This window comes from Salvelinus fontinalis, chromosome 22 (genome assembly GCF_029448725.1).
Source record: "Salvelinus fontinalis isolate EN_2023a chromosome 22, ASM2944872v1, whole genome shotgun sequence".
Taxonomy (NCBI): Eukaryota; Metazoa; Chordata; class Actinopteri; order Salmoniformes; family Salmonidae; genus Salvelinus; species Salvelinus fontinalis.
Window position 1 is genome coordinate 112,092 of NC_074686.1, and position 14,883 is coordinate 126,974.

General features: G+C 41.1%; 1 protein-coding gene and 1 pseudogene across 1 annotated transcript; both read left to right on the plus strand.

The window, feature by feature from the left end:
• The first annotated feature begins 1,205 nt into the window (after window positions 1-1,205).
• On the plus strand, window positions 1,206-3,436 carry LOC129819494 (protein S100-A1-like). Its single transcript, XM_055875796.1, has 3 exons — window positions 1,206-1,314; window positions 2,559-2,709; window positions 3,178-3,436. The coding sequence occupies exons 2-3, from the start codon at window positions 2,569-2,571 to the stop codon at window positions 3,334-3,336; spliced, it is 300 nt and encodes a 99-aa protein (XP_055731771.1). The 5' UTR covers window positions 1,206-1,314; window positions 2,559-2,568; the 3' UTR covers window positions 3,337-3,436.
• Window positions 3,437-12,105: 8,669 nt separating this feature from the next.
• LOC129820358 (ictacalcin-like) lies at window positions 12,106-14,400 on the plus strand (annotated as a pseudogene).
• The last annotated feature ends 483 nt before the right edge of the window (window positions 14,401-14,883 follow it).

Here is a 14,883-nt window from a genome sequence, read left to right on the forward strand (position 1 = left end):
TTCTGCTCAGCAAATTATGTCATCCCTCTTCACAACGTATGCCCACACCACACACACACACACAAACGCAAGCACGCACACACAAAAGGGTTCGGGCAGAGAAGCAGACCAGAGAAAAAATGAAGGAATAGAATTGGAGAGACAAAGAGAACTCTGTCATTGCATCATCTTCCCCTCATTGCTACAGTCCCAAACAACTACATGTATAACTTTATTTTAAAATCTTTCACCTATATTAAGAATTTCACTTTTAGTCTACACCTGTTGTTTACGATGCAAGTGAGGAATACAATTTAATTTGATTAGTACAGTACTCTACCATTACAAGGCATTTCCACTAGAGGGCATAAGAACATGCCTATCCAAAAGTTTCAATGTTGCACAATAAAACTGCTGCACCCCTCCATTAGGACCACTTTACATGGGGGTTGCAGAGACATATTTTTGTTTTCTGGCTATTTAACGATGGAGTCTTGATATGTGGTGCAGACAGATATACACCACTGCTTTCTCAATCGAAATGTATCGAAATGTACAGAAAACATAACAATAATTATTCTATTGCTGAGAGCCTAACTGGATTTAGTGCAGCTTACTTATTGGAGCAGCAGTTTGGAGCTGCTTTATTTAAAAAAAACACCCAAATGCTATGTGCTATTCCATATAGTACACTACTTTTAACCATGTGGAAAAGAATGCACAATATAGAGAATTGGGTGCCAATAGGTCTAGCCTCTCACGTCATCATGACCACTCCTAGAGTGATACAAATCACACAGGTAAAAGTCTCACTACATGTAGTATCAGGGACGGTCACCATCATAAATTCTGGCTACAACTGCTTGGCTAATTATTAACACTCCGATCAACTGTAATGATAGTGCTTGCTCAAACAAGTTGTTTGTCATTACAATCGATACTAATTGATAATTTACAGTAGGCTATGTCTATTTTTCTTTACCTCACTCTCAATTTTCATTGTTTAGCCCATCTCGTTTATTCTGTGTATAAGTGGGAGATTAATAAAATGTAGGGCTATTAATCATTTAGAGAAAAAAATATATGTTGAGTTAGTCATTTTAATCGTTTTTATTACACAGAGCAAATTATTAGCTTGACTATGTTTGATAGGTTTACCAAGGTAACCTACTATCATAGTCTTACTGTCTTGCTCAATATCCACGGTATCATTACTTCCTATCACTGAAGGAAGCGCATACGGGGCGTCGCCTGTCTATAAATTCTCAGGCGCGATATTTCTCAACTCTGCACAATTCAACCTCTTCTCAATCGCCAACTCAACACTCGTGAATGGTAAGAATTCAGCCTCTAACACGAATGTAAAAAGTTGATTCAAGCTAAATCGTTTTGTTAATCCTATGTGATCTCCTCCTTCAACTCAGGAACTAGTATGCAGACTGAAAATATTTGCATTCTTCGTCTTGCGCGATTGACTTCGAAGTGCAGTTTTCTATGGAGTGGGTGTCCATGCTTTTCATCTGTAAATATAAAAGTGAACATAAGACACTTTTTACAGTCCAGACTTACCTTTTTATGTGTTCTGCATTGATTAAAGCTTTTAAAACTTCATCATTTTTATAACTAAATTAATTACACTTGTCAAAAGAGCAATAGAGCATGGTCAACGTATAGATATATAACCTGTCATGTTTGCTTAACAATTATAGCATTATAATAGTGTGTGTTATAATTGTTTTGCCTAAAATATAGTGAGTTTTTTCAATATTATTTAACATGAAGGAAATTGACTGAAATAAATGTTTCCTTTCATTCAAGTTCCAGTCAAGTCCCCATCTGCTGCTCTGACTCATTCAACCCATTTCCTTTCAGCCCTAATGATAATAACCATCATGTAGAATTGTCTAATATTAACTCAGTGGAGTCCAGAGAGACAACGCCAGGGTGTGGCTCACTTGGAATGAATGGTTTCGAGCTGACTGTCGACATGTACACACACGTGTTTCCTCAGTGTTGGTGCAGCCTCTCTTTCTCTTGTCTAGTTTGTCTTTCCTTCTACCCAGTTTTGGACTACATTTTCCACACATTCAGTCATTTTCTTTCTTATCTCATACTACATAATTTTTTACTACCTATCTTTTCTAATCAATTTCTAATCTAATTCACTAAAACCAGGTCAAGTTAGGTCAAAGTATCTGTGTTTTCTTTGTGTATCTGACTGGTACAGGATGTATGGGAATGTATTTGTAATCAATTTTTGTTGTTGGAAGTTTGCTAGATTACTCATCAGAGCATATCTCATCGGAATAGGCAGGGCATATGGCACAGGGTACTGATTCTCTTCAACACGTTCTAATGCTCAAATACATACACACACACACACACACACACACAGATTATGAAATTCACTCATGAAATATAGTTCATTTAGCCAACATCTATCTCTTACTCTGAATTTGCATTCAAATGTAATCTCTCTCTCTCTCGCTCTCTCTTTCTCTCTCGCCGTCTCTTTCTCTCTCTCTCTCTCTCTCTCTCCGTCTCTCTCTCCGTCTCTCTCTCTGTGTGACCTCACTCAGACCTGCAGCCATGCCGTCAGAACTGGAACGTGCCATGGAGTCCATGATCACCGTGTTCCACAGGTATGCTGCTAAGGAGGGCAGTAGCAACACTTTGAGCCGCCGTGAGCTCAAGGACCTGATGGAGAACGAGCTCTCTGGCTTCCTCAAGGTGGCCATCTCTAATACTATCTCTACTAAGGTTGCGTCCCAAATGGTACCCTATTCCCTATAGAGTGCACTACCCTATGGGCCCTGATCAAAAGTAGTGCACTATATAGGCAATAGGGTGCCATTTGGGATGCACAATATAATATCTCTATTACTATCTACTACTAGCTGTAGTAGCACTCCGTGTTAGTTTGATACAGAAAACATGCACACTTTATGATTAGGAACAGGAGTTTTTCCTGATCACGTGAGGTAACCAGGGAAAAACTCGGGCCCAAGTCATAAGGTTTGACTAGGGCACAGAGTTTTCCCTGATTTTAAGTGGTCAGCAAAACAACTTGGCCCTACTTGTCATGTACTGTACCTGCCCAATAAAGAGTAACGACTTTCACTGTTGTCCCATATTAATGTCGGTGAAATTACAGTGTTAACATTCAGTATTATTAAAACGTCCCTGTCTTCCTTTCAGTCTCAGAAGGACCCAGCCACAGTAGACAAGATCATGAAGGATCTGGACTCTAATGGTGATGGAGAGGTGAACTTTGAGGAGTTTGTTTCTCTGGTTGTGGGCCTGTCCATCGCCTGTGAACAGTGCTACCAGATGCACAAGAAGAAGATGGGGAAGTGAGGGATGAAAAGAGGAGAGGAGGAAGGGACATAGAGTAGAGAAGGGTTCTAATTTTCACTTTTGTAATTGTCACACTGTCCATTAAAACACAAAGACCAAGGAGGTGTTGTCATTATTTAGTGTGTTTGTGTGTGTGTGTGTGTGTGTGTGTGTGTGTGTGTGTGTGTGTGTGTGTGTGTGTGTGTGTGTGTGTGTGTGTGTGTGTGTGTGTGTGTGTGCGTGCTAGGCAAGCAGCGTGAAGTCCTTTGTGTAAAGTACTTCACGCTACTTGTTTAGCACTTGTGTGTGTATGCGTGCGTGCATGTGGGTGTGTGAGAGACGGGGAGAGAGAGATACTTTAAACCTTTTTATTTAGTTTTATATGTGTTATAACCAATCTATTGGAGTTCTATCAGAGTAAAAGTATTGTATACGTGTGTTGATAACTTTGTCTACATGCTCACAAGAGAAATGCATGGCAGTCTTGAAGACCCCATATACCAGGGGTATTCAAATCTTACCCTATGAGGTCTGCAGCCTGCTGGATTAATGTCATACCTGATGATTAAATGCGCCTACCTGGTATCCCAGGCCTAAATGAGTCCTTTATTAAAGGAGAAAAAGTAAGAAAGAAATAAAGCATGTTGAGATGACTCCTATTCTGAGACAGCTGCCCTCAGAAGAATGTCAACAAGCACATACCATGTCATTTCACAGCTTTACCTGTGATTTCAGTCTTATACAAAACATATAAAGCATACCTGGATTTGTCATAGAGGGCAGAGGGAACTATCTTGTGAGGCTGATAAAGATTCACTTAGCACCACCGAGAGGAATGCTCAGAATGTTCTACAGTTGTCACGATCATCTTTGGGTGAGAGAGTGGACCAAGGCGCAGCGTGGGAAAAATACATCTTCTCTTTATTATTAAGAAGAAAAACGAAACAAAACAACAAATAGATGAACGTGAAGCTATATAAATGAACTAAGTGCACACATGCAACATAGAACATAGACACAGACATTATTACCTACAAAACCCCAATGCCTATGACTGCCTTAAATATGGCTCTCAATCAGAGACAATGAACCACAGCTGCCTCTAATTGAGAACCAATCTAGGCAGCCATAGACATAACTAGACAAGTACACTAGACACTACAAAAACACATACATTCCCCATGTCAAACCCTGACCTAACTAAAAAACATAAAGAAAACAAAGAATACTAAGGCCAGGGCGTGACAACAGTACAGTACACACCCTCGGTCCTCATGATCTTTGGTCAGACATCCATCTACATCTTATCTTTATGGATCAAAATGGTGTAACATTTTGACTGCGAAACACAGTACAGTTGAAAAATTCTTGATTTTTGTCTTGATTTGATTGTATATAACAGAGGCCATCAAAAATAACTATAGGGGGGTTGAAAAAATAGGACACGTACTGTATTGTCATATCATTATTTTCCCCACAAGGCTTTTCTCATTGTGTGTCATGGTCTGGTGCATGTTGGGTAACAAAGCAGGGACTGGGTAAGCTGCTCTCTCTCTCTCTCTCTCTCTCTCTGAGTGTACTTGGGCAGGGCCTACTCTGCGGCCAACCAATGTTATTGGCTACAAGGTCAACAGGGGAGTTGTTAGGTAATGACACATAGAAAGGTTTTGGAAACTTCCCTCTATCATCTCATTACATCATTTCTACTCACTTTGTGCTATGTGCATTTTACAGAATACTGTACTGCTCTATAGTGCACTGTGTTAAATGAGACAACAAAAATCCACAGACATTTACATATTCTTAATGTTTACATTATATTTAGTGCATTCATCTTAAAGGCCCACTGCAGTCAAAAATTTGATTTTGCTGTGTTTCATTTATATTTCCACATTATGAGGTTGGAATAATACTGTGAAATTGTGAAAATTCTTGCTTGAGAAATTGCTCTATGACTAGAAGCTATTTTTGTTCCTTTTTGACCATTTTAATTGATACTGAGATTGGGGGAAAAACTGACCTTTAAGATAACTAGTTGGTACAAGCACATATCTAAGTCATAGTAAGTACATTTTTCCTCCATAAAGTAGCAAGTGCTAGCAGGAAAAAAGTCAAGTGCGAGTGTTAGTTCACGAAAGGCAAGAGTGTTCTTTTTTTTGCGAGAGGGAGGGGTGCTGTAGGATTATTTAAGATACTCTTTGAAGGGGTAGAGTTTCAGATGTTTTCAGAAGATGGGCAGGGTCTCTGCTGTCAGAGGGAAGCTTGTTCCACCATTGGTGCGCCAGGACAGAGAAGAGCTTAGAATGGGCTGAGCGGGAGCTGCCCTCCAGTAGAGGCAACATGAAATATATTCCCAGGGAGCAAAACTGGTTGAAAAAATACATATTTCCAACCAGTTCTGCTCTCTGGGGTGGAAGTCATTGATCATTGGCTTGAGAGTCATTCTCAGAAGAAGAATGGTCAGAGAATTTCAATTCCAAATATTTAGATCAAATCCCTAAAAATAACAAATGTAGTTCCATTTACAATGCCTGTCTCAAAGTATGTCCATCTAATTATTTAAAAACAAGTACAAGGTTTGGCTTGCTCTGGACCAAGTTCCTCTTGTCTTCTGCATTCTGGAATCACTGTGATTAGTCCACAGTTCCATCGTTGACCACTAGATATCAGGAGAGTACAAATATTCTACTGTTGAACTCTGAGCTTGGCAAAAAATGGTCAACAAGTCAAGCTATGCTATGGCATCTCATGGTCATATTCATTAGGCACCAAACGGAAGAAACATGGAGGTGCTACCAAAACTGGTGTCCAATGACTAACCCTAGTTTCTGTTTTCTGTTGCAAAACCTTTGATACATTGTTGTCCTACTGAATACAACCCAGATCTACTTATTGTGTCAACCCTCACATAAACAAAGCAAAAAAAGAAACGTCCTCACACTGTCAACTGCGTGTATTTTCAGCAAACTTAACATGTGTAAATATTTGTATGAACATAACAAGATTCAACAACTGAGACATAAACTGAACAAGTTCCACAGACATGTAACTAACATAAATGAAATAATGTGTCCCTGAACAAAAGGGGGGTCAAAATCAAAAGTAACAGTCAGTATCTGGTGTGGCCACCAGCTGCATTAAGTACTGCAGTGCATCTCCTCCTCATGGACTGCATCAGATTTGCCAGTTCTTGCTGTGAGATGTTACCCCACTCTTCCACCAAGGCACCTGCAAGTTCCCGGACATTTCTGGGGGGAATGGCCCTAGCCCTCACCCTCCGATCCAAAAGGTCCCAGACGTGCTCAATGGGATTGAGATCCAGGCTCTATGCTGGCCATGGAAGAACACTGACATTTCTGTCTTGCAGGAAATCACGCACAGAACAAACAGTATGGCTGGTGGCATTGTCATGCTGGAGGGTCATGTCAGGATGAGCCTGCAGGAAGGTGCCACATGATGGAGGAGGATGTCTTCCCTGTAACGCACAGCGTTGAGATTGCCTGCAATGACAACAAGCTCAGTCCGATTATGCTGTGGCACACCGCCCCAGACCATGATGGACCCTCCACCTCCAAATCGGTCCCGCTCCAGAGTACAAGCCTCGGTGTAACGCTCATTCCTTCGACGATAAACGCGAATCCGACCATCACCCCTGCCGAGACAAAACCGGGACTCGTCAGTGAAGAACACTTTTTGCCAGTCCTGTCTGGTCCAGCGACTGTGGGTTTGTGACCATAGGCGACGTTGTTGCCGGTGATGTCTGGTGAGGACCTGCCTTACAACCGGTCTACAAGCCCTCAGTCCAGCCTCTCTCAGCCTATTGCGGACAGTCTGAGCACTGATGGAGGGATTGTGCATTCCTGGTGTAACTCGGGCAGTTGTTGTTGCCATCCTGTACCTGTCCCGCAGGTGTGATGTTCGGATGTACCGATCCTGTGCAGGTGTTGTTATACATGGTCTGCCACGACGAGAACGATCAGCTGTCTGTCCTGTCTCCCTGTAATGTAGTCTTAGGCGTCTCACAGTACGGACGTTGCAATTTATTGCCCTGGTCACATCTGCAGTCCTCATGCCTCCTTGCAGCACACCTAAGGCACGTTCACGCAGATGAGCAGGGACCCTGGGCATCTTTCTTTTGGTGTTTTTCAGAGTCAGTAGAAAGGCCTCTTTAGTGTCCTACGTTTTCATAACTGTGACCTTAATTGCCTACCGTCTGTAAGCTGTTAGGGTCTTAACGACCGTTCCACAGGTGCATGTTCATTAATAGTTTATGGTTCATTGAACAAGCATGGGAAACAGTGTTAAAACCCTTTACAATGAAGATCTGTGAAGTTATTTGGATTTTTACAAATTATCTTTGAAAGACAGGGTCGTGAAAAAGGGCTGTTTCTTTTTATGCTGAGTTCATGAAACAGAGATAAGAACATGCCATAAGGTCACTTCACAGCTAGCTGGAAATGTCGCCAATGGAGCTATGGAATTGGATCCTTTTTTCACACCTCAATTGGTTGGTACGTTGTCAAGGAGGATGGTCACGTGTGTTTGCGAGCAGAGGACCACTAGTTCTGACCACTAGTTCGGGCCCAGCATGGGGACAGTGTAGGAAGCCATACTGTTGTCAGCACACTCCCCAACTCTCTCAATTTAAGCATTATTATCTTTGAAGGAGAGAAAATATATTTTTCAAGCGCACACAGTGGAGGTTAATGTAAGCAGAGGTGGGTATAGTTGTTTGTGTATGTGAAACTGGGGTCAAAGGCCAGTAGAAAAGGAAGAAAAAAACTGAGAGGAGTTCCACAGGGGAGCGCACACACACACACACACACACACACACACACACACACACACACACACACACACACACACACACACACACACACACACACACACACACACACACACACACACACACACACACACACACACACACACACACACACACCACCCAGGCCTTCATTACCCAGTGTACACACATAGGAGCAATAGTTAAATAAAAAGCAGGCACACATCCACATGCATATATATTACCAACGCATCATATGAGAACACAATCATCTTCACAGACAATGATAATATATTTGTGTCACCATGATGAGATATAGCATTCATCCTAAGGCCAAGGGGATATTCAATGGTTATCTTATAGATACTTAACATAGTTGAAATTCTGATCCTTCCATGTGATCCTATTGTACTGAAAGCTAATGCTAACGTGAAGACATGTTGAATTAAGGTTGAATTAAGGACGAATTCCAATGACCAGACAGGAATAAAGGAATGTGGTCATTCAGCTCAACAACAACGTGGCGCTTCTAACAAATGGATAAGGCGAGCAAGGACCAGGCCAAACACAAAACTCAAACATATACACATACAGACAAATGCAGAAACTCAAGCAAGTACACATAACGCATGTATACTTGATACCTCTACAGGAACGGTCCCCCACCCGCGGGGTGGTTGAGCTATCATAAGCTAATGTGATTAGCATGAGGTTGTAAGTAACAAGAACATTTCCCAGGACATAGAAATGTTTTTATGGGCAGAAAACGTACAGTCTTGTTAATCTAACTGCACTGTCCAATTTACAGTAGCTATTACAGTGAAATAATACCATGCTATTGTTTGAGGAGAGTGCACAGTTGTCACGGATCCCTCTGGAACTGTGTAATTGCGCACACCTGGTCCCCATTCCCACTGATTGTAACTGTTTAAATGTGCCCTTTGGTTTCCATTGGGCTGTCGATTATTGTTCCAATGTCCGTTGGTCGTGTGAGTACCTGTGCTGGGTTGTTTTGGCTTTCGTGCAGCTTGTATTGCGCAGATGATTACGGGTCTCGTCCCGTGGTGTATCATTGTGCGCTTGTGTTTTCGGGTCTCATCCCGTGTTATTTATTCGAGGTACTCTTCGCTCTTTTTGTTTGGGTTTCAACCCTGTGTTTTGTATACGTGTTTGTTTGGTCTTCGTTCCCGTGCCTTTACATGGTACACTGTAATTTGGGTCAATAAAAAACCCTATTACGCATTCCTGCGCCTGTCTCCCGACCCTTTATACCTACATGAAAACAGTTTTGAACTTAAATGTATTAATAAACATATTAGGCACATTTGGGCAGTGTGCAATGGTTCATTGAATCAGTCTAAAACGTTGCACATACACTGCTGCCAGCTAGTGGCCAAAGTTTAAATTGTGCCAAACCTGGAATATTACATGTTGCCTTTTCTCTTGCATTTGAAAGATCATGAAAAAAAATAGGGGGGGAAAAAACATGTTTTTTTCTTTGTATTATCTTTTACCAGATCTAATGTGTTATATTCTCCTACATTAACTTCACATTTCCACAAATTTCAAAGTGTTTCCTTTCAAATGGTATCAAGAATATGCATATCCTTGCTTCAGGTCCTGAGTTACAGGCAGTTAGATTTGGGTGTGACATTTTAGGCGAAAATTGAAAAAAAGTGTCAGATAGACCATAGACCACACACACTCACACACACACAACCACCAAGACTGCATTGGTTGCTATGGAGAAGGCCCTGGTCCCGAGATGTTTATCATTATGTTCAGTCAGGCTCCTGTCTGACTCATCTGCTCATGGCCACGTCAGTGAGTCACAATCCCAACCTCAGAAATGTGGAATTCATTCGCTGTGGAGGAAGAGTGGACCCACTCACTACCATAACACTCCCAGGTTTATGCAGTGAGTCAGGAGGAACTCCATTTGCAGAGCTTGACTGGAACTAGTATACATGCACATTAAGCTTCCTGACTGAGTCACAGACACACACATTCAGAACTAATTTTAAGGAGAACCAGCCCCTCACACAGTAATCTAGATACAGATTTTTAGGTATAAAGGCAGGGAGTTATGGGAGTGGTACTGTAACGGACATTGTTGCATGAAGAAGTGGACCAAAGCACAGTGTGGTGTTCATGATTTATTCATAAAACTGAACACTGAATAACAAAAACAACAAAGAGAATGAACGAAACCAAAACAGTTCTGTCTGGTGCAGACACAAAACAGAAAACAACTACCCACAAAACACAGGTGGGAAAAGGCTACCTAAGTATGGTTCTCAATCAGAGACAACGATAGACAGCTGCCTCTGATTGAGAACCACACCCGGCCAAACACACAGAAATAGAAAATATAGAACACAAAACATAGAATGCCCACCCCAACTCGCACCCTGACCAAACCAAAATAGAGACATAAAAAGGATCTCTAAGGTCAGGGCGTGACAGGTACGCAAAGCATGCACCATCTTTCTCTGTCTCCAAGTCAAGATTTACAGTAAAAGAGCCTGATGAAGACCGAAATGCTGAACTCAATAATCTGTTAGAATCTTTTATAGTGTTTGGGTCAGGGTGTCTATTCTTCTTGCAAGCTTAAGAAGAGTATCACAAGATGAAGTTGAGGATAAATTGCTCAAAGCAACAAAGAAAGAGCACGGGACAGGGACACTGCCTAGGACTAACTGTGTGTATGTGTGTGTGTGGCATTTCTTTGTGTAATTAACAGCAGAGATAAACGAAAGGTTGCACAAAGTGCTACAATCCAGAAATTATGTAATATGTGTTGGCAAGTAAATACTATTTTCTGCTCTGTAAATACAGTAGTATAGGTTTATTACAGTTTACCTCATCACATAATTATAATAAGGCACACACACACACACACACACACACACACACACACACACACACACACACACACACACACACACACACACACACACACACACACACACACACAAATGTGATGGAAATGGCACTAAACCATTCTATGCTTTACAGGGTTTATGTTATGCCCTTACATTTGATACAAATCACAATCAATTACATTATTGATACAGAGACTATTATCCTCCAGTCAATACAGCCCATGCCTCCCAGTTAAAAGCTTTGTAAAAGATGTTGGCCAAATCCTATAAGTGCATCTAAGAATCTAACTTGTGACTGAAGTTAATCATGACCAAGGAAATCGCAGGCTTTTGGGACATGTTGTTAATTATATAAATGATACTGCATGACTCACACAAACAAGCAGGGGTGTGAAGCCATGTTCATTTCCCTCTGTCAAACACATATCCTATGTAGGGAATAGGGTGCCATTTGGGACGGAGACCTGTGGTGAACTTAAATTCAAGATCTGCTGGAATACTACACTTAAATGAGTGAAATGTTTTCTCATAAAGTCTACTTTGCAATGTGCTACCTTTACTTTTTGAATGACACTCATATTACATGTAAACAACAGTATATTTACGAGTGTGTTCATCCTATCCATAAGTACAATGTAATGCAAGTCTGTAGGTCGTTACACTGTATGTGAACTAAACCACCAGTGCACAGTATCAATAACGTGGTGTACGTAATCCAGTGCATTAAGACATATGAGTTGGCAGATTCAATGTTAGCATCAGCTAATTCATTATAAACAAGTTAAAACAGTAGGCCTATTTGCAAGCCAGTAATACATTATGGGCTTTAATACTTTGCAATCAAATGATTTCTTAAGCAAATCCATTCTCTGTAAACGTACAATACAACTAAAGAATACTGGTCATAAGCTCAAAGTAAGCATCATCTAAATGCATTGTTTCACCTGTACTGTGAAAGGGCAGTGAATTCTAAATGTATTGTATTGCATCTAAAGTCAAGGGGAATGAATGGTTGGATATGATAAATGAATGAGGAGAATAGTTGAAGAGTAAAATAGTTAATGTACCAGAGAAAGAGAAAGAGAGAGAGGGGAGAGAATGTATGGAACAAAAGAGGGAGGGATGGAGGGTGTGGCGATGCATAAAACATATCTTACATCCCAACCTTCACCACTCTCTCACACTCACTTCTTCCTTTGCTTTCTCATTCCCTACAATTCTTCCTACATCTCGGTGAGTAGTAACTTTAATCTTGGTTTTCTTAATTGTGCTCCCTAATGTTTAAACTTCAATGTTACTGTAGTGGTTTTAAATGTAATCCCTGTTTAGTATGTTTTGTTTTGTGCACTTACATTTTTCTCTTGGTTTTTGGATTTAACCCTTCGCTCACTTGACTTCTGTTTCAGAGTTTTGCACTTTTAAACAAAATGTCCTTCTTTGGTTCCAAATGTGGTTGATTTTATTATGAGGAATTGATTCTGTAACAGAGGCTTGCAAACCAGTCATTCTGTACCAATGTGTTTTGCATTGTGGAGGACAGGTTGGGTTTAACTTATCGCTGTGTGTACTAGTCAGTAGTTGTAATATCGCAGCAGTTTGTGGTTCTCCTGTTCTCATTCCCTTTTCCTTACTCTCCCTTCTTTCATTATTTCCTTCGCTCTGTCTCATCTGGCTAACATTCCCTTGGCTCTACCCTTCGCTCCCTCAGCCACATCCTCAAGAGCACACACACACACACACACACACACACACACACACACACACACACACACACACACACACACACACACACACACACACACACACACACACACACACACACACACACACACACACACACACACACACACACACACACACACACAGGAAGACAAGAAGATTAAAGAAGTGACACTTGGGGTAAACACACAGCATATGGAAAAATATGGTGGGGTGTTATTCAGTAGAAGAGTAATCCACAGATGGGATTTGCCCAGACCTTTACATGTTTCCTCATCTGGAGCCATGTTAATTACCAGGAGAGCATGGCGTTGCCATAACAGTGCTTGTGTTTTTCACAATAGAACCTGTGGTAGAGACCATGGTTGCCTCCCAAATGGCACCCTGTTCACTATGTAGGGCTCTGGTTAAAAGTAGTGAACTATTCAGGGAATAGGGTGCTACCAATGGCTCAGAGGAAACCAGGTTTTATTTTGATTCCTTTAATTGGAAAATACAGAGAAACACACAAGAGACAAAAGCTATGATGACGAAGCTACAGTATCATGCAATGCAACAACCATATGCTTTTAGTGAATTTATTGAAATGGTTTAATGCCCCACCGAATTGAGTTTTCATACTTTGAGAGTGAAATAATAATATTCTTACCTATAGTGAGCAAGAACAGTAATGTCCAGAAATATTTTTTATTTAGTGCTTCACTAGGTTCTGTGTCCCTCTCTCTTTTCCCCTTCAACTATAGTCACCATGTCTGGGATCCAGCAGGCCATGTCTCTCCTCATCGCCTCCTTCCACAAGTACTCTGGGAAGGAGGGGGACAAGTTGACCCTCAGCAAGGCCGAGCTGAAAGAGCTGCTCCAGGCTGAACTAGGGGAGATGCTGGGGGTGAGTGAGACTGAGCATACAATTCCTAATGATCTGGGATCAGATTTTTTTTGTTGCACTACAGCAGAGGTGTCAAACTGAATTCCTGGAGGGCCATGTGTCTGCAGATTTTAGTTATTTCCTTAAATTAAGACTGAGAGATCCAGGTGAGGGCCCTCCAGGAAGTGAGTTTGACACCCCTTGCTCTAGAGGCTGGGTCACTGATCCGTTGGGTCGGGCAAAATTGGAATGCCGGAAAGATTGGGTCCATTTTTGAATACAATAAACAATGCTTGCTAACTCCAGAAATGGCATCCCAAAATATTTAAATTCACTAAGATGTATATCACCTTTGGCCAGAAACACAGCAATGTGTTTCCATGATCAAAATAAACAGATAGAGCAATCAAGACAGTTTTCTTGTTAAGCTCCCCCTTCTTTCTTCTGCATTCTGTCTGTTTTCAGAAAGCCAGTGACAAGTCAGCAGTGGACAGAATCTTCAAGGACCTGGACTCTAACAAAGACAACACTGTTGACTTCAAGGAGTATGTCACCCTCGTGTCCTGCCTCACAGTGATGTGCAATGACTTCTTCGTAAAGAAGTAGAGCACGTACACCACCTAGTGGCCGTAATACAAAACTGCAGGAGGAGACCACTCAATTTAACAGAGATTTAACAGGAGGAGATACATTTAGAGGACAATGACATGCAAACACAGTGAAGCAGTGTAGAGTAGTAATTTTACAGTAATATATAATAGTCAGGTTGAATCTGGGAAGTTGTCCTTGTAATGCAAAGTCCATCGATAAAGAAATTAGATGAGTATGTTCTACCTGGTCTGATGTGGTGTCATTTTTTTGTGCTGCTGTCACTTCTTCATATCACATGTTTCTTACTGAGGTTTTTCTTACTAAGATTATGTTTAAAGCCTTTCTTGTATGAAAATTTGCATCCATTTCACACAACGGGAAATAGTTGGGTTCCTTCTATGCATATGCAGTGGCGTAGGCCTACATGCTTTTGTGTACATATGATATGAGACATCTGCCTCTGGTGAATGGTATAACTATTAAGCTAAACAAGAGATCAGTGGATCTGTTTAATCACCACCAAAGGTGTTTGGTATAGCACATGTGTAACTTGTTAGACCCATCAAGAATCAGGGCATGTGTCCTCAAACCTCTCTTTCTCTGTCTTCACTGAGAAGAGTGGGGTCTAGGTAGGCATGTTTCTAATGGGCAACTTAATCCAACTCATATTGGAAAATGGATCTTGCAATAAGGCACAAGAGGCCGTACTATTATTTAATGAATAT